Genomic DNA, 27,430 nt, shown 5'->3' with positions numbered 1-27,430 from the left:
CTACTAGGCTCCTCAGTGATGCTGATGGCCCCCAACCAGTGTATTTCTTATAACCTTGGTAAACAGAATGCTCTCCAGACCACCTTAAGGAACATAGCTTACATAATAATTCCACTCAGACCTATTTCTGAGTCTTTTGATCTCTTCTTTCACAGCCTGTGACAGCACTCCTGGTACCTCTACTTCATTTAATGTGGGCCATTGCCTTCTCTAAGCTTTCAAGGATCATCTCGGCAGTGTATTAGACTCTGCCTTGCCAGCATTAAATTCTGTCACATGAGAGTGCCCTCGTGTTTTCAAACTCTCCAAATTTATATTCCATGCTACTTGATCAGCACCCACAGGATCCACTCTCAGACTAGTCTCCCAGTTCCTGCCAGTACATTAACCAGACCCTTCAGCTCCTTTTTTCGATCATCCTTCTCCTCCCTTAACAGACCCAGCACTTGCAGTCAGGTCATGGTGAGAATGGATCCTCCTGACTGATCTCTGGACAGGTAGGAGCTGGGAGCAGAATCTGAGGGGTGCCAGCATTGACTTGTACGTTGCCTGCTTATTTGAGGATTCTGCATTATTTTCAAGCAAGGAGAAAGGTCTCGTTTTCCAATAAGGTGGGTTACTTCTGCAGCGCCAGAGTTCAGGGGAATCTATGGATTTAAAGTGGTCAAGTACATCTACCCATGCAGTCTCATCCTCTTCCACTTTTTTCCTATCAAGATCCTGACCTTGGCTAGATTTGCCTTTCTTGAAAAGTCATGCTTTCCCAACGTTTCTCATTCTCCATTAAATCCTGTACCTGACCCTTAGCTCTGTGACTGTCTACAGATGAGGGTGTCTTTAAATGCTACCAAGGAGGCCCTATGACTTCCACATTTTGCCTTAAGCCCCGAGCCTGCTGTTTTCTTTTTGAGAAATCAATGGCATCCAACAAGAGCCACCCAATTCCATATCCTTATATTATTTCTTTTATTTGTCCCAACCACCACTCATCTGTCAGTCTGTCATACTGTGGTGGCTTGTGTGTTGCTGTGATGCTGGAAGATATGCCACCTGAATTTCAAATACCAGCAAGGTCATACATGGTAGATAGGTTTCAGCAGAGCTTCTAGACTAACACAGACTAGGAAGAAGAACCTAGTGATCTGCTTCTTAAAAAAATCAGCCAGTGAAAACCTTATGAATAGCAGTGGAACACTGTCTCATTAGTGCCAGAAGATGAGACCCTCAGGTTGGAAGGCATTCAAAATACAACTGGTGACGAGCTGCCTCCTCAAAGTACAATCAACCTTAATGGCATGGATGGAGTAAAGATTTCGGGACCTTCACTTGTTGATATGGCACAACTCAAAAATAAGCTGAAAAGCTGCAAACATCCACTGATTATTGGAACACAAAATGTACAAAGTATGAATCTAGAAAAACTGGAAATCATAAAAACTGAAATGGAATGCATAAGGATCAATATCCTAGATAAGAGTAAGCTGAAATGGACTGGTTTTGGCCATTTTGAATCAATCATATGGTCTACTATGCCAGGAATGACAAACTGAAGAAGGGCATCACATTCATTGTCAAAAAGAAAATTTCAAGATCTATCCTAAAGTACAATGCTGTCAGTGATAGGATAATATCCAGACGCCTACATGGAAGACCACTTAATATGACTATTATTCAAATTGACACACCAATCACTAATGCCAAAGATGAAGAAATTGAAGATTTTTCTTTATCAACTTCTGCAGTCGGAAATTTATCAGATGTACAATCAAGATAATTGATAATTACTGGCAATTGGAATGCAAAAGTTGGAAACAAAGGATCAGTAGCTGGAAAACATGGCTTTGGTGATAGAAATGATGTCAGAGATCGAATGATAAAATTTTGCAAGACCAACGACCTACCCATCAGAAATATCTTTTTTCAATAACATAAATGGCAACTATACACATGGACCTTGCCAGATGGACTAGACAGAAATAAAATTGACTATATCTGTGGAAAGAGACAGTGGAGAAGCTCAATATCATCACTTAGAACAGGGCCAGGGGCCGACAGCAAAAGAGACCATCAATTGCTCATACTCAAGTGCAAGCTGAAGCTGAAGAAAATGAAAACAAGTCCACAAGACCCAACGTACGATCTTGAGTATATCCCACCTGAATTTAGAGGTAATCTCTAGATTTGATGTACTGAACAATAATGACTCAAGACCAGGTGAGTTGCGGGAGGACATCATGCATGAAGGAAGCAAAAGGTCATTAAAAAGACAGGAAAGAAGGACCAAAATGGATGTCAGAAGAGACTCTGAAAGTTGCCCTTGAATGCAGAGTAGCTAAAGTGAATGGAAGAAGTGTTGAAGTAAAAGAGCTGAACAGATTTCAAAGGGTGGCTCAAGAAGACAAAGTATTGTAATGAAATGTTCAAAGACCTGGAATTAGAAAATCAAAGGAGAAGAACACACATGACATTTTTCAAGCTGAAAGAACTGAAGAAAAAATTCAAGCCTTGAATTACAATACTGAAGGATTCAACGGGCAAAATATTGAACAATGCAGGAAGCATCAAAAGAAGATGGAAGGAATACACAGAGTCATTATACCAAAAAGAACTGGTCAATGTTCGACCATTTCAGGAGGCGGCATACCAATGGTATTGAAGGAAGAAGTCCAAGCTGCACTGAAGGCACTGGTGAAAACAAGGCTCCGGGAATCCACAGAATACCAATTGAGATGCAATGCTGGAAGTGCTCACTTGCCTATGCTAAGAATTTTGGAAGACAACTACCTGTCCAATCGACTGGAAGAGATCTGTATTTGTGCCCATTCCAAAGAAAGGGGATCCAACAGAATGCAGAAATTATCTAACCATATCATTAACGTCACACGCAAGTAAAATTTTGATGAAGGTAATTCAGAAGCAGTTGCAGCAGTACATCGAAAGGGAACTGCCAGAGATTCAGGCCAGATTCAAAGGAGAACGTGGAATGAGGGGTATCGTTGCTGATGTCAGATGGATCTTGGCTGAAAGTAGAGAATACCAGAAAGATATTTACCTGTGTTTTACTAACTATGAAAAGGCATTCCACTATGTGAATCATAACAAATTATGGGTAACACTGAGAAGAATGGGGATTCCAGAACGCCTAATTGTGCTTATACAGAACCTACATAGACCAAGTAGTCGTCGTCTGAACAGAACAAGAGAATACTGCATAGTTTAAAATCAGGAAAGGTGTGCATCAGGGTTGTATCCTTTCACCTTACTTATTCAATCTGTATGCTGAGCAAATGATCCAAGAAGCTGGACTATATGACGATGAACTCGGCATCACGATTGGAAGAAGGCTCATTAACAACACATGACATGTAGATGACACAATCTTGCTTGCTGAAAATGAAGAGAACTTGAAGCACTTACTGATGAAGACCAAATATGACAGCCTTCAGTATGGATTACACCTCAACCTACAGAAAACAAAAATCCTCACAAATGAACCAACAAGCAACATCACGATAAACAGAGAAAATATTGAAACTGTCAAGGATTTCAGTTTACTTGGATCCACAATCAATGCCCATGGAAATGGCAGTCAAGAAATCAAACGATGTATTGCCTTGGGCAAATCTGCTGCAAAAGACCTCTTTATTAAAGTATTAAAAAGCAAAGATGTCACATTGAGGACTAAAGCACACCTGACCCAAGCCATGGTTTTTTCAGTCGCCTCATATGCATGCAAAGAGATTTTAAATGTCAACTAATAATTAGCAAAGAGGATGCGTAATTGCTTTAAAATTATCTTGGCGATATGAATAGGGAAGACCAAAGAAGTGATGCATTTGAGTTATGGTGCTGGTGAAGAATAGAGAATATACCATGGACCACCAGAATAACAAACAAATCTGTCTTGGAAGTACAGCCAGAATGCTTCTTAGGAGTGAGGATGGTGAGATTTCATCTCATGTACTTTGAACATGTTCTGAGGAGGGATCAGTCCCTGGAGAAGGACGTCATGCTTGGTAAAGTAGAGGGCCAGTGAAAAAGGGGAAGACCCTCAACAAGATAGATTGACACAGTGGCTGCAACAATGGGCTTAAAGATAGCAGTGACTCTGAGAATGGTGCAGGACTGGGCATTGTTCTGTTCTGTTGCACATAGGGTTGGTATGAGTCGGAACCAACTCAGTGGCACTAACAACAACAATTTGACCTAAACATTACACAAGTTGGTACATTCCTTACTAGCAGTATCCCACACAAGTTTACCACAAATGTTTTAGCAATTGAACAGCTACCACTGGCCAGGAACTATCAATATGCTACCTACCATCAGTGATGTTGTCCTCATTGCCTCATGAGGAATGACAAACTCCACAACCCCATTCTTAAAAAGTGTGCTTCCTAGAACTGCTCATGGCATCAAATGTCTTAGGTCAGGTTCCCTAGGAGCAGAGCCTGATACAGGGATTCAGAGCCACATGACTTATCAAAGGAGTGCTCTTCAGGAAAGCCTTCGAAGTAAAGACAGAGGACACAGAAGGAAAGAGCCGAGCATGGATGTAGTCTCAGGTAAAGTCTAGCCATGGCCTGATCCACAAAGGGATGGTTCTAGAGCATAAACTGCATCACAGCCCCACCCCCTCTTGAAGCAAATGAGCCAGTCTTTTGTGCCCCATATTAATCAGACATTGGCTGTGGACTGGAGGTGGGTGACTCCTGGGTGAGGCAGCTCCCATCATTTGAGGGCAATTCTCCAGAATCTCCAGAGAAGGGGGAGAGCTGTAAATTCTCAGCAGCCAAAATTCAGAGCAGCTGGGTATGCCAGCTTGGTAAAGGGGATCTGGACAGGGCACCACAGTGTACAACGCATACATTCAACAAATATTTATTGGGCATTTATCGTAAGCCAGGCAAAGTCAGCAAAAGCATGGCTTCAGCAGTGCCCAAAAGTACTCTCTTCTCTCTAGCAAACAGACTTAAGATAACCCCGTTATACATATCATCTTCTTTCCCCATCGAACTCCTTACCAGACTGTTCCACAAGGTAGGGATAACTGGACAATGTATCCGCCTACTCCTAATTATTTAAATTCTAGCTGCAACTCAAACTTACAGCATTGTATATGCCATTATCCTATGGTGGTGGTCTATCACCAGGGCAGTTGGGAATCAGTATACATACCAATTGGACTAAGATGCTTAATTTAACAAAGTCCAATTCCTCTATGGACTTAGCTACCCTCCCTCTTGTAATATGATAATACCACTCTGGGGAATAGGAACCAGCCCACGGTTTTGCCTATCTTCTGTTTTTCCCTAAGGTACCCTTTCCTTTCTCCTTAAGATTTGACTGACCAGCACAGTTCCTGAATTTACATTTTCTGAATCTCTCTACTAGCGAACCATGTTGCTAGTGGAATCAAAACAAAAACAAGGTAGAGTGTGTTTCACAGAGGAGTCATAGATTGAATGAAGCAGCAAGAACGCATAACAATTAAGCCTCTGAACCCCAAATTTTGCCAAAATAGAAATACCTTCGGTCAATTTCTTCTTCTAAAAGGGTTTAATACTCAATATGGGAATGACGGGAGGATTCTAGTGGCTGGAATAATCATTTCTAGAAAAGGTTCATTGCTGAGGTACCAAAACAGATATCACACTGAAGAGTCCTTTCGTTCTTTCACCGTGCTCTTTCCTGAATAGATATGCTGCTGTCAAGCAAGGCAGAAATTACAAATGAAGCTTATCTCTATTGCATTCATGAGCCTTTTCCCAGTATCAGTTTTCTGGGTTTCAAATGAAGAATGAGTGCCATCTGAAGGCTCTCCTTCATCCGCCATATTCATAGGTTCTCTCGTGTAGATTTTCAAGTATGAAAATGCTAACCAAAACATTTCTCAATGATGAAAGCAAACATGTATCAACTTATTGTGGATTCTCTAGTGTTCCAAAAGGCTGAGTTCTAGCTGAAGGATTTCAACATGTCTGTAGGTTTGATGGTTAAGTTGGAGAAAATGCTTGAAGCTGGTTTTTTCATTCAATATACAAGTAAGATTTCTGTTCAGGAGGGCTTCTTTTAAATTGACGAGCTACTCTGTAATAGAAATACCTATACACTTATGGGATCTGTTCTCTCATGGCTTCTCAGATGTTTAAAGAGGCTACAACTCCAACTGAAACTCATTCCACATTCTTTACACTGAAAGGGTTTTTCTCCAGTATGGATTCTCTGGTGTTGACTAAGATGTGATTTTAGAGTGAAGTCTCTTCCACATTCATTACATTGATAGGATTTTGTGCTGGAATAGATTTTTTGACGCTGTTTTAGGTGGGAACACTGGCCAATATTTTCTCTACATATATCACATTCATAGGTTTTCTCTTCAGTATGAGTTCTATAATGCTGAATAAGGTCTGAACCATAACTAAAGGCTTTTCCACATATATCACACTTGTAAGGTTGCTCTTGTAACTCAATCTTCTTATCTTCAAACACTGTTAAGTTCCAACTATACGCTTCTTCACAAATGCCATTTTTTTCATTTTTCTGACCCACGTGGAGCACTTGATGCTCAATTAAGCTAACATACTGAAAAAAGATTTCTCCACATTCATGGCACTGATGGGATTTCTCTCTAGCATGGAGTCTCAGATGTCCGGCAAGGTGTGACCGCCTGCCAAAGCCTTTCCCACATTCGTTACACTTAAAGGGTCTCTCCCCACTGTGGACACTCTGATGCTGAACAAGATGGGATCTCACTCTAAAAGCTCTCCCACATAAATGACAGGTATAGGGTTTTTCACCAGTGTGTACTCGCTGATGCTGAGTTAGGTGCACACGTTGATTGTAGCTTTTCCCACATTCATCACACTTAAATGGTTTCTCCCCAGTGTGTATTCGCTGATGTTGTATAAGATGTGCACTCTGAATAAAGCTTTTTCCACATTCATTACATTTATATGGTCTCTCTCCTGTAGAGGACTTTTTATGGGCATATGTGACGTCATTGAAATTTATCCTCTTTGAAGCTGGTTGTCCTAGTATGACTTTCAGGGGAATTCCCTGATTTCTATCCAACTTGCCTTGGTGTTCACTGTCTTCTCCAAATTCTTGAACTTGAGAAACAGTTCTTTGGATTTTTCCTGACTGTTCCATGTCTGCTTCTGAAAATTCTGAAATTTTCTTCCTAATGTTCAATTTTGTATTCTTCCTTCTTTTGTCACTGCCTGAAAAAATAAAGAGGAAATACAAATGTTATCTGTTTTTTTACAGAAGAAAGGAAACTGTCAGGGAAAACAGAATGATCAGATGAGACTATTATGTAATAGGAGCATCAAAAGTGGATTTATGTATATATTTGATGCCAACAGGAATGGAAAAAAAACAAACATATTTGGGACTTGTCCAGCAAAAACAACAAGACAAAGAAGTGGCTAACTTAGAAGGGTGGTGAAAGTGATTGGGGTCAGATGACAATAGGGATAAGTAAAAACTTTCATTACAAAGAAAAGAGGGAAAGAAATTCTAAAATGAGAGAGGGGACAGGAAATGTGGAGAGGGCCATTATCTCAACAAGTTAGGCAGAGAGAATAAGGTAAAACAAGAATAAACATAGACAGTGAGAACTGACAAAAAGATGGAAGAATGGAAAGCAAAGGATCATGAAGGGCATAAAGAATTGGGAAAAATACCTGATTAGGAGCAAGGAAAAGAGGGAAATATGCCAGCAAAAATTACTGTCAAAGGGTAGGTGAATAGCAATCCCTGTCCTCTTCACTCTTAGCCAACTCTCTAGCTTCGGTTTCCTTCCCAGAGCACCATATACTTCTCCTTTGGGAACGCTCATCACCTTTATTATCTGCTTTTCCTCCTTTTCCCCAAGACCATCAGCTCCACAAGCGCATGACCTCTATCTGTTTTGTTCACTGCCATACCCCAAGCATCTAGCACTAGAGGCTCTCAATAAATATGGCTGGATGAGCAAATAAAGTATCCCTCCTTTGATCCAAAAAAATGAGGAGAAGAGGCAGCTATGTATTAACTGGGAAACTAGTCATAAGAACAACTGGGGAGAGGATATGAAATAGATACTATTTGAAAGCGAATGCTTTTCAAGACTACAGCGTTATTGGAAGGCTTTCCCCAATAAGGCAGTCACCAAGGGGAATGGGACAGAAGTGGCTGAAGAGATAGCTCAGCCCAACCCAGAACTTTAAGACACTATGAGCTTCATAAATTCCTGTTCCATGATCGAAGAGGTAGTAGTGGTTGTTAAGTTAAATGATATGTAGCTGACCTTGGGGACATCAAAAGCATAATTAAAAAAGAAACCCAAAACAAAACTTTGGCCAATCACAGTTGTCTGAAGAATACTAATAAGAGTCTTTAAGTTCGCAGTAAAGTTTACAGTGATCCTACACGTATATGTTTAATGCCACTGGAACAGGTAAGGAAAATATATAAGCAAACAAAACAGGAAAATTACTCAACCTTATTCATAAACAAATTAGTGAATATAAATACAACAAAGAGTAATCTTCTGCTTACTTCATTTGTTAAAAAAATTTTAATAATGCTGGCAAGAATTTGGTAAAAATGATAGTCTCCTATGTGGTGCAGTTCTTTTAAAAAGCAATTTGGTAATATGTACAGAATCATAAAGATATTTTTATCCCTTCCTCCCTTAATCCCACTTCCAGGAATCTACTATAAGGAAATGAAACTAAGTATAGAAAAACCCATAGGCACAGCACAGTTATCAAAACAAAACAGCAAATATGAAAAGTTCAACAACTGGGGAACAGGTGAGTAAACTACGATGCATCCACACAATGACAGGTTATACAGTCAAAAATAACAAAGAGGAGGGCTGAATAACACTGGAAAATTTGCGTGTCTAATATTTAATTGTACCCTAACAGCAGAACAAAGGAACCCTGATGGTGCAATGGTTTAAGTGCTCGGCTGCTAACTGAACCCACCAGCCGCTCTGCAGGGGAAGAGACCTGGTGATCTGCTCCTACAAAGATTTCGGCCTAGGAAACCCTATGGGGCCGTTCTACTGTCCTATAGGGTCCCTACGAGTCAGAATCAACTTGACAGGACACAACAATGAGTGTAACTATATAAAAATAGGCATGTGAAAAAAAGATAGAAGGAAATACACTAAATAATAGCTATATTAGATAGGGTGGTGGATTTATGATTTTCTCCTTCTTTCTTTCCCCAAATTTCCTAAGCTATTGTTATTTTATTATTTTAGAATAAAATAAATAAAATACCTAAATTAGGAAAAGACGAAAGAGGGAAAGAAGCATGTAAGAGAGTTAAAAAAAAAAGTCATTTACTATAATAGAAAGTCAACAGGTAATGTTTAAAGCTGACAATGTAAAAGACACAGCAGTAGTACTGAAAAATACAGACTAAAGAGAAGAAACAGGTTTAAGAGCTGAAAGCAGGTACCTCTGGGGAAAGGAAAGTTGTAGGGATGAGGGGAGATGGGACATGGAACTTTACCTATTAAATTGACAACCGATTAAATTATGAATAAAATAAACTGCTTTCTTTGCCCCTTTTTACTGCTCCCAGTATTGCAACCCATCTGTCCTAATGTACTGAACTAATAAGATAATTTTTGCTTCTCTTTATCCCCAAATACAAACGCCTCACGCATACATCTTTGGGATTTCTCTCTGAAGTGGCGTTTCAGATGTTCAATCAGGTGGGAATGCCGACCGAAGTTTTTTCCACATTCATGACATCCATAGGGTCTTTCTCCACTGTGCACGCTATGATGCTGAACAAGATGTGAGCTCACCCGGAAAGCTTTTCCACACACCTGACATTTATAGGGTTTCTCACCAGTGTGGACTCTCTGGTGCTGAGTGAGGTGCACACGCTGATTATAGCTCTTCCCACATTCACCACATTTAAACGGTTTTTCTCCCGTGTGGATTCGCCGATGTTGAATAAAGTTTGAGGCTTGAAGGAAAAATTTACCACAATCATTACATTTGTGACCTCTCTCACCATTTGTGTTTTGCTTACGGTTAATGCCTGGGATATCACCAAGATCTCTTTTCTGAGAAGGGTTCTGCCTTGATTTCCCCACAGTGGGGTTCACCTGCCACCTTTCTACCATGCCCTTAAGGTCACTAACTTCTGCAAACTCTGGGCTCTGGGGGACATTCCTTTCAGTGCTTCCTGATGTCATCCAGTGCGATTCGGCTTCATCAGAAATCTGCTCTACTATGAGTTCCATGTTGTCATTACGGGACTCATAATCTGAAATAAGAGAAGGAAAATGGAAACATTAGCAAGCCCCTGAATTGGAAGAAGGAAAATGATTGAAGGATACACGGTAATTCAATTAAGTGAAACCGACCACGTGCTGGGAACGCATGACTTTGTAAAGTCATTTACGAAAGGACTTTACACCACAGGGATATGGCAAAGAATGTTCAAGCAGGAAACTGAGACAGCTTAGGGAAGGAAGACCTGGCAAAAAATGGTTCAAAGGGATAAGGCTGGAGAGCAGTCACTCTCTTTAATGAGGGTGATATCCTCTTGGTGTGGTCCTTACATACGGTACCTGTTTGTGAATACCTGTGCAGTGTTAAATATTCTTAATAAAATGTGATATTGGGTTATGCAGCTAACCCAGTCTTCACCTTCCTCTTCCTGTTTATTCATAGCCTGGAGAAGAAAGATGATCTTTCCAGCTTTTTCAATCCCCAAAGGATCTCAATGTGGTATGAATTAGTCTAAAGAGAAAAAGACATTCTTCCTATACCCAGAGAAGAACCTATTTCTGTCAAGAGCTGGATTAACACTTAATAGTCATTGATGAATATAGGTGGTTAAGTGACTGCAATCAGTTCCCTGGGCAATTCTATCAGCAATATACATTTTACCCATAACCCTGCAGTTTCATATGGTTCGCAGAGACAAATTTTCAGTAGTTAACAAAAAACAGGGAGTATTATTTTTAAAATGCTAGATAGAGTTCACAGCCTATTGAAAATTTCCTAATAATGAAAGAATTTTCAAATATTACACAATAATAGGAATAAGAGTTAACACTTGCTAAGTTCTTACCCTAAGGAGCCCTGGTGATACAATGGTTAGGGCTCTGTTTGAACCCACCGGCAGTTTGAACCCACTGTCCTCTCTGTGGGAATAAAGACCTAGCGTTCTGCTCCTATAAAGACTGCAACCTAGAAAACCCTATGCAGCAGTTCTACTCTGACCTGCAGGAATACTATGAGTCAGAATCAACTCAACAACACACACATGCTTACTATGGGGCCAGGCACAATGCTAAGTGCTTTACAATTTTGACACTTAATCCTTATAATGACCTTTTGAGGTAGGTACTACCATATTTTTATGCAAATAACATGTGCAGCTTCTATGTTTGTTTGCCAACTGTGCCCTCCTCCCAAAAAGTATTTTCGTAACTGCTGCTATGCCAGTTTTTTTTTTAACATGTTGCTGGAAAAAAAATTAACATAGCGAGATTACGAAAATGGCTCGTCAGGGAGGATCCAGTTGGCAAACAAGCGTAGAAGGGGCATGTTACTTGAGCAAAAATATGGTATCACCACCTTTTTCTAAAATTGTTGTTGAAAGTACACACAGCAAAACAAACAAAAAAACCCCAAGCCCGATGCCATCAAGTCGATTCCAACTCATAGCAACCCTATAGGACAAAGAACTGCCCCATAGGGTTTCCAAGGAGTACCTATGAATTTGAACCGCTGAACTTTTGGTTAGCAGACGTAGCTCTTAACCGCTACACCACCAGGGTTTCCTACACAGCAAAACATACACCAATTCAACAATTCAATGACATTGATTACATTCTTCAAGTTGTGCAATCATTCTCACCCTCCTTTTCCAAATTATTCCTCCCCCATTAACAAAAACTCACTGCTCCCTAAGCTTCCTATCTAATCTTTTGAGTTGCTGTTGTCAGTTTGATCCCCTATAGATAGTTCTCTAAAATAGCACAATGCTCAAAGCAGACATTCTTTACTAATTAAGCTAAACCATTGTTCGATTTAAAGAAGACTTCATCTATTTGGTTTAAGCTTTAAAGATTATCTCAGGGCAGCAGTTTCAAGGGTTCGTCTAGCCTCAGTGGCTCCAGAAATTCTAGATTCCATCAGAATCTGAAATTCTGTTCACTTTCCCCTTTTCAGTCAGGATTCTTCTATAGAATCTTCGATCAAGATGTTCAGTAAGGGTAGCCAGGCACCATCCAGTTCTTCTGGTCTCACGGCAAAGAAGGCAGTTGTTCATGGAGGCAACTAGCCACACATTCCATTTCCTCCCCTTATCACTGACTCTTTCTTCCTCTTCTGCTCCAGGCGAATAGAGAACAATTGTTGTACCTTAGATACTATCCCTTTTTGACACAGTCAGAAGTTATAATTCTTATATCATAAAGACAACTTAAATTTTAATTAACCTTGTAACTATTTTTACTGAATTCTTCTCTTCCTAAAAATAATTTTTAGCAGAAACAAACATATAAACAAAATAACTCTATCAAAAAACCAGGCTTTTTACATGCTTTTTCTCGTCTATCTAACTAGGCAGGTAATCACATTTATCACATATTTTTCTTTTATTCACACCTACTTATGCTCACATGTATTATTCTTATTGGAATTCTCTCCCATTAGACAAGCAGATGGCTCTTTTTCTAGGTGTGAGTTTGAAACAAATCAGATTAATCCAATGCACTTCTTTGGGGTTAATAATTGCCATTCCAGAGAAGGCAATTACAGTTATACTGCCTTTACAGATTTGCTTCTTTCTTCTTTCCTGCTTCTTCACGGTGTATGCGACAAGTTTTATGCTCGTTTCCCTGTCTGTCCTCCTTACCCACTGCTATGCCTGGGCTGCAGAGTAATGCAGTGGTGGATACAAAAACATCCAATCAGGCAGATTTGGTGCTTTACAAATTCGTGATCTTCAGCTTCACTGGTGCCCTGTCTGGCAATTCAACGTTTCTAATGTTGGTTCTTTTCCCCATTCATTTTTCTCAGCAACTATATCAAAATCTCCCCGTCATGATCTCCAAGGTATATCACTGCATTAAAAAGGCATAGAATAATATATATGGTATGCTATAATGTCTGCAAGCATGTGTATATACACAGAATATACCTAGAAATACAATCAAGAAACTGCTAACAATCATTGCTTTTGTGAAGGAAAACTAGGGGACTGAAGATCAGGGGTAGGTGACTTTACTTTTCACTTTATACATATTTGTACTATTTGAATATTTTTTTTTTACCATGTGCATGTATAAACTTTTAAAAAACTAAAGTTCTCCAATGCACTAAACCTCTACTTCACCACCTACTCCATCACCAACTTACTTTCAGCAGGTGATTTTGTCTCCTATTTGAGGGAAAGTCAAAGCCATCCAGTCAAAAACTCCTAGAACGTCCCATAACCGCCTATAAACGTAACACCAGCCTTATTCCTTTCTCTTGTCTCTCAATGGAAGAGATGTCTCTCCTTCTATCTAAGGTCAATCCTCCCTCATGTTCCTTGGATTCCATCATGCCCTACCTGTTTTCCAGGGACCTCTGTACATCAATTATCCACTCTTCCCTAACCTGGTATTTCAAACTCACTGTATTATTTTCCATTAGTATTTAAATATACTTAAGGTTTTTCCATTAAAACAAAAGGACATATGAAAATAATCAGCCATCTAACCCATGTACTCTTTTAGTGATCAGCCCTCCTGTCTTCTTCACAGTTTATCATAGCATTTGTAAGTTTATAATGGCTTTCTCAAATTCCTCCTCTATGCAGTTTTCAAAGAAACTGTTCCCCAATGCCCGAATTACTCCATGGAAACTGCTATTGCTAGAAATCATTCAACTTTTTCAAATCTCATTTCTAAGTCCGATGGTTACTTTTTAATCCTGACTTCTATGATGCTGTTAGGAATCTAGGGCATGAAAATAATCTAATATGGCCTTCCCAGAGAAATTAGGGAGGCAGCAGCCACTGACCATGTTCTTAATGTAGAAGAGTACACTGAAGTGGTAAAGATTCTGTAATGACATGGAAAGCAAGAATTTAAAACTCTTTGAAGAATGGTATAGAAAAGAACTGTGCCAAGAGCCTACAACTCTGAAACCCATGATTGAAAATGATAAAGCAATATAAACGGCCCTCTGTATCCACAGGTTCTGCATCCATGGACTCAACCAATTGTGGATCAAAAATATTTGGGGGAAAAAAAAGTGATGTGTAGGCATACCCTGCTGTAGCCTCCCGCCATTTCACAGATCCTTAGTCTCTCTCCAGCACTCACTGAGCATTGTTCGCCTCACGTCTGGCATGTACTATGTAGTTACGTCTACGATGGTTGCATCTGTACTGAACATGTACAGACTTTCTTTTCTTGTCATCAGTTCCTAAACAATACAGTATAACAACTATTTATAGTATTAGGTATTGTAAGTAATCTAGAGATGATATAAGGTACACTGGAAAATGTGCGTAGGTTATATGCAAATACTATGCCATTTTATATACAGGGGACTTGAGCATCTGGGGATTTTGGGTATCTGCAGGGGTTCTGGAATCAATCCTCTGCAGATACCAAGGAACAACTGTACTGACAGACTCAAATTAGACAAGATAGCTATCTGAAATTAATTTAAAAAGAAGAAATATCTGCATTAAATGACAATATTTACACTATATAAATAATTCCTTGAGATAAAAGATCACCATTAAGATCCCAATGGGTAAGTGAGCAAAAGGCATGCGCAGATAAATCAAAGAAAAGGAAATACAAATAAATATTAATAATAATTAATGAAATGAAAAATTTTAAAGAGCAAGAGTTACCTTTACATCTTTTAAATAAAGGCCTGTGAGTGAACTAATACACTTAGATGATGTAAACTGCCATAATGCTTTTCGAAGAATATTTGGCATTATGTGTGTATTTCATCTACTGTCTACTGGTGTGCTTGATATATAGTGATTCTTCTAAAAGAATTAATTCAACAGAAACTAAAAGCCATAAGCTCCAAAATGTTTGCAACAGTGCCGAGATTTTTATAATTGTTGCAGGCAGCACAATCGAAGGTTAGCTTCCGGGATCATAACTTGGTTGGAAACAGGCTCAAAACTTCAGCTGGGAGGCAGAATTCAAGAAGCAATGTGACATGTGAAATGTAGATGCCAAGGTGAACATCTGAACATAGGTACCGGTGACCTGAGCGCTGTGATAGATAGTGATGTTTTCTAATAAACTCCCACGTGATGCCATTGTGACACTGTAACAACTATTATAATAAACAGTTATTCTGTAAAGTCTTGGCTGTTTTCATAAATCAGAATTACTCAGCAAACATTACCCAATTTATCAAGAGTACGATAACCACTAAAACTCTGTTAAAAACCAAACCAAAAAAATGAAACCTATTAGTTTTCAGCTCTCTTAAGTAGTAAAAAGATAGCATTTGCTGAATTGCAAATAGTACCCCTCAGGTACTATCAGTCTTTAACCATATACATCTTTATTAAGATGGAAATAATCAGAATAAGCTGAATAACTAAAAAAAAAAAGTCTGATTTATTCTTCCATAGGAAAAAATATGTCACAGCAATGAATACATACACACTTTCATATCATGTGCTAAAAACAGTCTTTACAGGATAACAAAATTAAGATGTCCTACCCCATGCAGACAAAATAATTCTTACCAATGGAAGTAATACTCCCACAGTTTTCCTTCCTGTCACCCCTATAAAGGTTCTTCTGGGACTGATCCAAATGTCCCCATTCCTCCAGGATGAAGGAAAAAGCCATATCAATCACATCTTCAATTTTCACCAACTTCTGAAACATGAGATCTCCACTAAATTCCCATTCCCTATTTTCCAATGTGCGGTGAGAGGAAGAACTGGGAGCTTTAAGGAAAAAAACGGGGAGAAACTATGCCTCGAAGAGGGTATGGAAGTATTGGGTAGAAAGGCAAAAGATAAAAAAGGAATTAAGTACCAATGCAAGATGGGCCCGGTCTCTAGTTAAAGAAACTGAGAACTCCTGATAAAGATTCACGATTAAGGCTGGTTATTGTTAGAGGAGAGTTATGGGTCCTCAATGAAGGCAAAGGGACACCAGCTCACCTGGGACCCAGCTGAGAGAAGTGAAGCTGTCAGCTCCTGGTCTCTAAGGCTGTCCTTCAAGGAAAGGGAAGAAACTTGGAGAATAGGAAGGGCTGAAGGAGGAGAAAAAGACGTTTAAGTAAGAACATCTCAGCCCAATTCTTATTGCCAGCATGCTCCTCATTTGCTTAAGAATCTATAGTGGTCTGCTAATGGATCAAGGCGAAATTCTTCGGCTTGACTCTGAATGCTGTCTACATTCTGGGCCCTCCCGTATCTGCCTATTATTGCTGCCCCTCTCCCCCTCAAGAAAGACTCCCTGATTTGGTCAGGCTAAACCCTCCTGCTAAGCCTTAAAAAAAAAAGCCTTAGATGGTGCTATTCCCCTACACAGGATCCACTCTGTTCTGCCAAGATAAAATCTATTCTTTTCAAAGAACAACCAAGTGTCACCTTTTCTACGAAGCCGAAGCATTCCCGACAGCCCAGCGTCTCCAGCTTGAATGTGCAAGCAAATCACCAGGGATCTTGTTACACGACAAAGTCGGATTTGGGGGTCCGGGCTGGGGCCTGATATTTTGCATTTCTGAGTCAGATGGCAGTGGTTTTTTTTTTTTTAATACGCTCCCAGGTGATACCCACCCTGCTGTTCCTTGAGCCATACTTTGATTGTTGCTGTTGTCGGCTGCCTCTGATTAGGATTCCTACTTATGGAAACCCTATGGGGCAGTTCTAAGTTCTACTCTGTCCTACAGGGTCGCTATGAGTCAGAATCGACTGGACAGCAACGGGGCGGGGACGGGACGCATGGAGAAGCCACGCCCAACAGACAGTTCTGATCCATAGGGTTTTCACTGGCTGATTTTCAGAAGCAGATCACCAGACCTTTCCTGCTAGTTTGTCTTAGTCTGGAAGCTCCGCTGAAACCTGTTCAGCCTCATAGTAACATACAAGCTTCCACGGACAGACAAGGAGTGGCTTTGCTTGAGGTGTACTGACCGGGAATCAAACCCAGGTCTCCTGCATGGAAGGCGAGAATTCCACCAGTGAACCACCACTGCTCTCTACACTTTGATTAGCAAAGCCTTAGTCCACATTCTCTCCCTTCAAGAATTACTATGGTTGGTTTACAGTCAATCAAGAAATATTTGTCTACTCTGTGTTACAGGGGAAACCCTGTAGTACGGCTGTTAACCAAAAGGTCGGCAGTTTGAATCCACCAGGCGCTCCTTGGAAACTCTATGGGGCAGTTCTACTCTGTCCTACAGGGTCGCTATGAGTTGGGATTGACTCGACGACAACAGGTTTTTGGTTTGGTGTGTTACAAGAAGAGGCAATTCTGTCTAACGAGGAGGGCAAGACGGTACACCTTACTTACGACATATTGTAAAGAGTACTATAATTGAAGATCACTCAAGTTTCGACAGGAACACCTACATAGTAGAGAGGGGTGGGGGGGAAGAGGGTGTTCAGGAAAGTCTTTCTAGAGACAGTGGCTCCAGGAAGTAGAGATGAGAGGGAAGGAAGATGAGGGTGCTATCCAGACAGAGAGAACAGCATGTCCCTGGAGGTTCTGATACCTGGATGCTGATGACCACCTGACCCTCTGACGTCACCTCTGCTTGTCCTTTGTTTAAGATTCATGGTTCATTCAGATATCATTGCCTAATGTGTACCTTGAATTGGAGAGACCTACATGATCTTAACCTTTAACCCCATGATTTTAGAACTTCCTCAGTCTTGAAGATACATGTGCGTATGTAGCTTGCTTCTTTCTGATGACTAAAGAAATAATGAGCAACAACACAGAAAGGACATACTGGTTAAAGAAATGAAAGCCAAAAATAGAGAAGGGATCTGAAACCAGGATGGCTAAAGATTCAAAATAGAAGCTAAAGAAAGAAATGAATACAGTCTATATCTGAGCGAACAGTAGTTATGTTGGGTAAAGAAACTGGCTAGGGTCTAGCTAACAGAGCAGAGCAGATACAAAGCACTTAACAAACAGAAGAAAAGAAAGCCTGATCTGATGAGACTCTAAAAGCAGAGGGAAGATGCAAGTGATGTGAGTATGGGATCCTGTGCTTGAAGAGACTGGTGGTAAAGCAAACGCATGATAACTTAGAATGAGCTTAAACTCGTTGGGTTAAAATCCCAGCTCTGCTACTTAATACTTAGTGACTATGGACAAAGTACTTAACCTCTCCAGGCCAAGCTTCTTCATTTCTAACATTAAGATAATAAAAATACCTATTTCATTGGGTTATTGTAAGAATTTACCTTGGTATATCAACAAATTCTAATGAATACAATTTTAGTTTTTAAGCTTCTTTTTTTTTAGCAGTTTTTACTCCTTTTAAGAAGTGATATTATGTGACTTACTCTTTTAGAGGTCTTCTGAACAACAAAAAGAAAATTAATTTTATTGTTTTTAAAAAATAGAGTAAAACTTATTCTTTTCGTTTCTATATGGGGTCCACCGGACCCTTTTATAAATCTAAGGTATATTTTGGAATCTGAGTGATCTTATTTTTCCTATATCTTGAAAAATGCTTTTCTATTTTATCATCCTAGGAATTATTTCATATTAATTAATCCCTCCCAACTATGCCAAAACAACCAAAATAAAAAGACAACAGAAGAATAATGGAAATATTAGGGATCATGTAATAGTGAAATAAATCATCATCATTCACTATTCTTACTGCTTGCCCAAAGCACTGCACGTGTTTTTCAAAGCATTGCATTATCCTTCAAGAAGGTGTAAGACAGCTGACATCTGCTTTTAGCTTCCATTAAATACAGTTGACAGTTCCGAGGTTTTCATTTTCTGCCATAGTGCCATACTGGCAAGGAGAGGAGAAGGAAATTTGCAGAGAAGACATTTCACTATTATTAGATGAATCTGATGATGAATGCAGAGAGACAGAGAAGAGCACCCTAATGATAATGACGAACCTGAAAGTATAAATAAATCTTAGAATATGGGTCTTCATATGGTAATACCCCAGGTGAATGTTCTCAAACTCAAGAATCAGTGATGGCTGATATGTTTCTAATTTCCAGAAGGCAATATGGCATTCTCATCCAGGGAGTTATTCAACAGGAAAGACTTCATCATGCGACATTTTGTGTCAAGATCCTGGACCATCCCATTTTGCTACAAGGGTATGTGACATTATTCTTTCAAGTTTCATGATGTTTATGCACCAAAATGTACTTGATACAAAAAGGTTTAATGCCTTTTAAAATATTTTAAAAAGTTGTTTCTCACTATCCTTTGATCCTTCTGTAAATTATAAAAAAAAAAAATTAAAAATTTAAGAAAATAAAGAGCATCCACTGGACCCGGATGGTAAATGGTGAGGGCTATTTTTCCAAGTACACTGAGGATTTAATGAGTTTATATAGGAAAAGCACTAGAACAGTTGCTGACCCACAGAGAGTGCTATATAAGTAGCAGTCACTGCTGCTGCTGCTGTTGTTGCTGTTATTACTACAGTGAAAGCAAAGCTGGAAAAGGTTAGGGCAGAGGGCATGCCAAGAGAAAGACATGACCACCAACCAGAGTCTAGAAGAAAGTCTGGGGCCAAACAGAGGAAACACAGGTTCAAAATCTTCTACTGGGAAACCCAAATGCTTTAAATACCGAATGGTTTCTGTGTGGTTCTTGGTTGTTTTTTGTTTTCACTACGTTTGGCACTGAACTAATTTCACAGCAAAACCTGACCTGAATGGACGTGAAGCTATTTAAACTCTTCAGTTAATCCATTTACTGTAAATGTACATATATTTCACTACAGGAATGTTATGTTTGATTATGGGGGGGGTAACTCTAATCACACTACCTTATTACATCTAAAAAATTCTGAGTTCTAAATCTATTGAACACCAAAGGTTTCTGCTTAGGGATTTTGGACCTGTGGATATATATCATAATAAATATGATACTTGCCCTTCTTTGTTGATGTGATCTAGTACAGGTTAGTAACATTTTAAAATAGAGAAGAAGAAACAAAATAAATGCTGTAAATCTCATTTTGAAGCACTATTTCAAATAAGATTTCACAGTGAACAACTGGCCAGCCAGAAGTGAAAGCAATTAGGAACTGGAAGGCTTTTTTTTTTTTTTTTACATAAATATTAAGAAAACAAAATTTGTAAGGTACAGTTTAATGAATGTTGCAAAACAATTGTTGTACTTTGTAAAGACTTTTGTAGGTATTTTAACAAAGCTGTGGTACAGTTCCTAGCTGTCGTATAAACCAGTAATTCAACTCCAGATCCCTAGCCCTTCTCAACCTCCACACCCTGCTAGTTGCAGAGAGGCTGCCCCAGCCTACAGTCTCTCTTCTACAGACACCTCCTACCCACAAGGGCAGGTCTCCTACTCTCTACCTGTATCTGTTCTACCGCGTAACTGATGCTCACCATTTTCCTCCAGAACATGGGGCTGCTGTGGTTCTTGTCTGGGCTGGGCGTCCGTGGACAGGAGCTGCTCACTGGAGGGTTCCTGCACAGCTCCAGGTGGCTCCATCTTCTGAGGAAGCACTTCAGGGCATGCAACAATCTAACAACCACAACCACAACAAATCACCACAGGTTACAGGGAAGGCTATGAAGGAATCTAGCCAACTTCATGCTATTCTTTCATTCATTCCTTTGTCAAATACTTAATGTGTGTCTATGCTGAGCCTGGCACTGATTATACAGTGGTTTATAAACACGGCTTAGGTCTAGTTGGAGAAGACTTTCATTTGATACATCAACACGTAAGTAAACATATAATTATAAACTGTGTTACGTGTTAGAAAGAAGAACATCGTGCCACGGGACTGAACAGCAAATAAGCCTACTACAGATTAAAAAAAAAAAAAAAAAATCAAACCTACTGCTGCCGTGTCGATTCTGATTCATAGCAACCCTTTAAGACAGAGCAGAACTGACCCACAGGGTTTCCAAGGTGCGGCTGGTGGATTTGAACTGCTGACCTTTTGGTTAGCAGCCCAGCTCTTAACCACTAGGCCACCAGGGCTCCATTATAGATTACATGATTGAAAAAAAAATGAACCCACTGCTGTTGAGTCGACTCCAACTCATAGTGACTCTATGTCAGCTTAGAAGCCTGCGGTTCTTCTAGAATATTAAAGTATCCCTTACCCAGAGGGTAAGAATAATGAGACTAGTACCTTACACCGCAATGCAATGGTTCCAAAGAATAAGGGAAATTCTCTAGCTAGCTTTGAACTCTTGTAGTCCCACAATCCCATGATTTTTGTTCCTTTTGTATTAAAAAAAAAAAAAAATTAGAGTTTAGGAGAGCGTGAGCCCCGCAGAAAGAGGAAGGTAGGGGGTCAGGTTATAATGAACATAAGAGATACCTTAAAAAAGACTTTCAGCAGTTTTTCTCCTTTTTAAGTTTCTTTTAAGATTTTAAACTTCAGGATCAATTTTATTAAAAAAAAATTAAAACGGTGCATGTAAACATGAAACGTTTGTAGAGTAATTCAACTAGTTTTAGTCCCTCCATTAACCCCACTTTTGCTTGTCTCTATAGAACCACAAAGTTGATTATGTTTACAGTTAGAATCTACTTATTTAGGTTATGATAGAAATTTTTCTTAGTAAACTGATGAAGTACCTAAATGGAAATGGAGTCAAGGAAAAGAAAGATCTTGTGCATAAAAAAACTCAGGGATCTTCAAGCCACTGACTAAATTACAGCTGGGTAAACCGTCTGGATTAAACCAAACCCATTTTGAATTTTAAAAGATGAAACAGGATAAGGCTATCCCAAGGTTTCTAAAAGTCCTGTCATGGGATTTGGTATAAACCTGTAGGAAGTGTATGAAAAAGGAAAAAAAAGGGACTCAAGAGCAAAACCCAGAGATCTTTCCACTGGCCAGACACTCAATGTGGACTGGGTTTCTTTCCTTCTGGTTTTGGTAGATCAGGTGTTGTATATGTATGTGGTCAATACTATGGGCTGATTTACTTATTACTAACTAGCTGCCTCGAAGTATACCAGTCATCTTTTCACCTTGAAGACCAAAGTCGAGTGTTAATGAAAGTGAAACAGGGCACTAGAGGAGCCTGGTGCCCTCAAGACCTCCCTGAGGAGCTGCACCAGCTATGGCCTAACTACCTCAAACCTTCAGATAATTCACTAGCATGGCTGAGTAAAAAATTCAGATAGAGAAAACAGTCCCCAAATATTAAAAACAAAACAGTACAATGGAAGGAAAGATCCTATTTATAACAGCAACAATAACTGAAAGTGCTCAGAAATAAATGTAAGAAAATAAGTGAGATCTATATCAATAAAACTTTAAAATGCTTCAGAGAGACACATAACAAAAGATTTGAACAAATGGAAAGCCCATAATAAAAACAGACAAGAAGACACAACAATATAAAGATACCAAAACCAAAACCAAACCCACTGCTGTCAAGTCGATTCCGACTCACAGCGACCCTATAGGACAGAGTAGAACTGCTCCATAGAGTTTCCAAGGAGCGCCTGGCGGATTTGAACTGCCAACCTCTTGGTTAGCAGCCGTAGCACTTTACCACTACACCACTAGGGTTTCCATACAGATACCCACCCAGCCCAGTGCTGTCGAGTCGATTTCGACTCATAGCGACCCTACGGGACAGAGTACCAGTCCTCCCTAAATTACTATATGATTTAATGCAATCCCAACAAAAATACCAACAGGGTTTTTGGGGTGGGGGAAACTAAGTAATTCTAAAGTTCATAAAGATAAAATACTGAAAAAAAGAAATCAGAGGGGAGAAGACTAGTCTACTAGATACCCAAACATTTTACAGAGTTCAAATAATTAAAACATAAATACATGAACAGACAGTAAAATAAATAAAATAGAATAGAAAGTTCAGAAATAGTTCCAACTACATGCAGAAATTTGGTAGGTGACATCTTAATCAGGAAAAAAAGAACATACTATAAAAGCTTTGTGGGCAACTACATAGACATCTGAAAAAAAATTAAGTTATAATCATCCCAAACACCACACACCAAAATAAATTCCAAATGGATCAGTCATTTAAAAGTGTAAAAAAAAAAAGAAATGATTAGAAAGTTTTTTCATAACATTGTAATAGAGACACCTTTCTAAGTATGCCACAACCCAGAAGCCATAAGTTTATGGTTTAAACTGACTACTTTTTTTCTTTTTAAAAAAAACTCAAAAAATAATAATCTCCATAAGAAAAAACAGGCAACCAACTAGAAAAATAAAATATGTATGTGGTCATACCTAAAACTAGAAAAATAACATTTGCAACATATATGACAGACATAGGGCTTATCTTTTCTAGTAAGTAAAAAACATAAACAGATTATTTACAAAGAGGGTATACAAATAGCTCTTAAAAAGTATACTGCGATCAAACTCACTCATAAGAGAAACGCAAATTAAAGTTGTACAGAAATGGAATATTTCATCTTTCACATTTGCAATAATCAAAAAGTTTGATAACATGTTATCAGCCTGGGTCAAAAAATTCCTCTCCAACAGTGCTGGTAGGAGTATAAATGGGTATAACCTCTCTGGAGGGCAATCTGTTGATGGCTATCAAAATTACAAATACGGCTTCTGAGCTAACAACTGAACTTCTAAAAATTCATTCTACAATTAATTACATATGTAAAGAACATTCACTATAGCAAAGTTTCTTATAGTAAAAATTTAGAAAAAATCTAAAGGAAAACCTAAGTAGGTGTTCAACAGGCATTTAATTATGACACACCTCTACGATGGAATATAACACCCTTTCAAAAAGTGAGGCAGCTGTATTTGTACTGACATGGAACAAACCAAGATATAAGAATAAAGCAAGAGGCAGAAGAGTACAGCAGCTTAAAAACATGTTTTGTTTTTTTTTTTTTAAAGCATGTCACATACATACATATACAGAATATAGTATATCTCTGTAAGGATATACAATATACAAGTATCCGTGTACTAGTGGTTGCCTCTGGTGAGGTTAACTAGGCAGCTGGGGCATTGGAGGTGGGAGGGAAACTTACTTTTCATTACACCCTTATGAACTTTTTGAATTTTGTACCATGCATTCAAAACTGAATGCAGTAATTTTAAACACAAATAAATAAAATTGCAGATTGTCTTCTCCAGGTTAACACACTGGATATCCCTTCTCTTTGCTGGAATGGCAGGAACTCTCCACAGTGTACCTAATCCCAGGAGAACAAAGGAATATGAATGAAGCACCAGAGGGCTAAAGACCTCATCCCTGCTCATCTGCTTGTTAACTCTGTCCTCTTGCCTCACTTACATCCTCTTCCACTCACCTGCTGCCTGCGTTCCTCAAGTTCTCTCTGTATATTTTCTACCACAGCCACAGCCTCTTCCCCGCTTTCGGGGTGCTGGTCTCTCACCCAGGTCTGGAACTCTTCAGGCAAGATGGTCAGGAACTGTTCCAGCACCAGCAGCTCCAGGATCTGCTCTTTGGTGTGCAGCTCTGGTCTCAGCCACTCACAGCAGAGCACCCGGAGTTGGCTGAGTGCCTCCCGGGGCCCTGATGCCTCATGGTATTGGAAGTGTTTGAAGCGCTGGTAAAAAGTCTCAAATGTTGGTGGATTGTACTCCTGCATCCAGGTGCAGTCTTCTTCTTCCACCTTCACTATTAGAAGGTCTTCCTGCTCCTGTGAAGTCTGAGCTGGAGGGTCTAAGTCTATAACTTCCCGGGATTCTGTCATTATCATTCCCACTCAGAACAATCAAATTCTTTTTGAGCTGTTTAAGATCTTCTAAAGGGCACCTTCAGTAGTGTGCAACCTACTGATGACACATTGAAAATCATTATTAGCAATGCGAGATGACAAAGTGGTCATCTGCACCGAACGGAGTAATTTTAAAATATGGACTACAAGGCAGCCATCAATCCACCCACAAAATGATTACTAATAGAGCCTATTTCCAACATTTACAAAATTTTGAAGCAGAGCTATAAAAATCTGACATTGGAGCCAACCTAAAGCACATTTTTAAGAGGTGAAGAAAGGTTAAATTTCAAATAAATAATGTAAGGTTTACTAACTAGTCCAGACGCAGCTGCTCCTTCTCTCTATTGTAAGGCAAACTTAAGTCAGAATAGGGATCAGAAACATTACAAAGCTCAAAATTGGCCCTGTCCTTCAAGCCACAAGAGCCTGACAGACCAAGGGGAGTCTTCATTGGTCCCCAAGAGAAGCAGGGATATAGGTACCGATTTGGACCTGGATTCCTCGGAACCCGCGTCCAGACACAAACCCCCTTCCCCTCAGCCCGGTCCTGGGGAACTCTCCTGGAAGATCAGCTCCACGTAGCCGAGGCTGAGAAGATGGATCTTTACAAACAGTAAACCTAAGCTGACACTTGCCAACACTTCCTCGCCGGAAGTAAGCAAGCCCAATCCTTCCCAGGCCAACTGGTTGAGCCACAAATCCCACCCCCGAAAACACTTCCGAGTCCTCTCTAGGAATCCCGGAGGTCTCGGTCTCGCAGCGGGAGGGAGGCACCCGCCCGGCTCCGCCCCGGAGGGGGTGAGCCCTCATCAGCCGGGCCGTGTGGCGAGAGGCCAGGATCCCCGGCTTACCGCCCGTAACGGTGCGTTCTCCGGTCCACTGAAGCCACAGGTTCTGCGTCACTAAAGCGGAAAGTCGAATTGGGAAAGAAAACAACGACATTTAAACAGCCTGAGTTCCTCCCCTTGCCTTGGAGTGGAGGCGGGGGCGTGGCCTCAAGTGTACGGAATGGGTTGCTGAGGCAACAGTTGCTAGTGTCTGATTGGCCCCGGAATTTGCGTCTTTTACCCCCCCGGCTACGCAAGGCTCTGCGCCCAAATTTAGTAATACGCTATTCGAAGTGGGGCCACACCTTTCTGCGAGCCGGCAATGCTTACTGTCTTTAATTTTGGACTCTTTGGTTTTTCAGCCCATCCCTCGCCAATCACGGTGCTCCCTCTCCAGAAACTCCCACCTCTTTACCACTTACCTGACCACTTGCCGCAGTCTGTTCACAGGCCGAAACTGTATCAGAACCGCCAGTCGCAGGAGTCAGAGACCCCGAGGACTACACCTCCCAGAAAGCCTCCCGCGGTCCGAGACTGCTGGCCAATCCAGCCGCGTGTTTTTTATCCGCGTCGGTCCCGCGGGCCTATCAGAATTCGGTAAGGCAAGGAGGCGTGGCCTCGGCACTTGGGCCTGAAGGGTCGGCGTGGTGTGGAGCAGGTTACCCTCTGGCTGGGGAGAGTCTGGGCATAAGCCCCGCACTCATGCGGAGACAGTGGAATCATTTTTGCCAGGCTCCTTTAGCCAAGAGGTTTCCCATCCTTCATAATTTCTCATCTTCATATGGTGCTTTACGTTTTTCCAAGTCCTTGCCTATTTACAAAGCTGTTCGACAAGCAGGACAAAAGTTACTATCGCCACTATTACCCATCAGGAAAATGAGGCTGAGAGAAACGAATGCTATGGAATTTCAGCATCTGCAGACAGATGTTAGATGCCGTAGAGTCGGTTCTGAGTCATAGAGACCCAGTGTATGACAGAAACGAAACCAGCCGGGTCCTGCGCCTAATGGTTATGTTTGAGCCCATTGTTGCAGCCACTGTGTCAGTCCACCTAGTTGAGAGTCTTACTCTTTTTTGCTAATCCTCCACTTTACCAGGCTTGATGTCTTCTCCAGGGACTGGTCCCTCCTGAAGACATGTTCAAAGTATCTGAGATGAAATCTTGCCATCCTTACTTCTTTCTAAAGAGCATTCTGGCTGTACTTCTTCCAAGACAGATTGTTTTTTCTGGCAGTCCATGGTATTATTCAGCATTCTTCGCCAACACAAGTCTCTTTTCTGGGTGACTAAAATCATGCATTTTAGGTACCTGCCTATCTAGAACCAAACCCGTGGTAAATGTCTTCTTGTTGTTAGTTGCCCTGGAGGAAGCCTGCTCCCTACGCATAAACCAAAAAAAAAAAACAAACCCACTCCCCCCAAAAAAAACAAACCCACTGCCTTCAGGAGTCGATTCGGACTCACAGTGACGCTACAGAGCAGAGTAAAACTGCCCCATAGAGTTTCCAAGGAGCACCTGGTGCATTCAAACTGCAGACCTTTTGGTAAGCAGCCCTAACTCTTAGCCACTGTGCCACCAGGGTTTCCTCCCTATGCGTAGCCACCTCATGTATAACAGAATGAAACTGTTGCCCAGACCAACACCGTCTTCATGATCATTGGTATGTTTGAGTCTATT

General features: G+C 40.3%; 1 protein-coding gene across 19 annotated transcripts; it reads right to left on the bottom strand.

Annotated features, from left to right (window-relative positions):
* Nucleotides 1-4,865: 4,865 nt before the first annotated feature.
* On the bottom strand, nt 4,866-26,243 carry LOC100673545 (zinc finger protein with KRAB and SCAN domains 5). Of its 19 annotated transcripts, none has more exons than XM_023541706.2 (6): nt 26,175-26,229; nt 25,777-25,827; nt 24,491-24,980; nt 20,587-20,725; nt 9,673-10,281; nt 4,866-7,223 (listed from the first exon to the last, which is right to left on the bottom strand). In XM_023541706.2, exons 3-6 carry the CDS (start codon nt 24,902-24,904, stop codon nt 6,106-6,108), a joined length of 2,280 nt encoding a protein of 759 aa, XP_023397474.1. In that variant the 5' UTR covers nt 24,905-24,980; nt 25,777-25,827; nt 26,175-26,229; the 3' UTR covers nt 4,866-6,105. The 19 variants fall into 19 exon arrangements, 17 of the variants coding, with proteins under 17 accessions (XP_023397474.1, XP_023397476.1, XP_003422524.1 ...); XM_023541708.2 differs by having other exon boundaries at nt 24,491-24,977; nt 26,175-26,223; XM_003422476.4 differs by lacking the exons at nt 25,777-25,827; nt 26,175-26,229 and adding exons at nt 15,751-15,886; nt 16,177-16,268 and having other exon boundaries at nt 24,491-25,760.
* Between the last annotated feature and the right edge of the window lie 1,187 nt (nt 26,244-27,430).

This window comes from Loxodonta africana, chromosome 12, assembly GCF_030014295.1.
Source record: "Loxodonta africana isolate mLoxAfr1 chromosome 12, mLoxAfr1.hap2, whole genome shotgun sequence".
In the NCBI taxonomy this organism is placed as follows: domain Eukaryota; kingdom Metazoa; phylum Chordata; class Mammalia; order Proboscidea; family Elephantidae; genus Loxodonta; species Loxodonta africana.
Note: the sequence above shows the minus strand (reverse complement) of the source record. Positions and strands in the feature narration are given on the sequence as shown.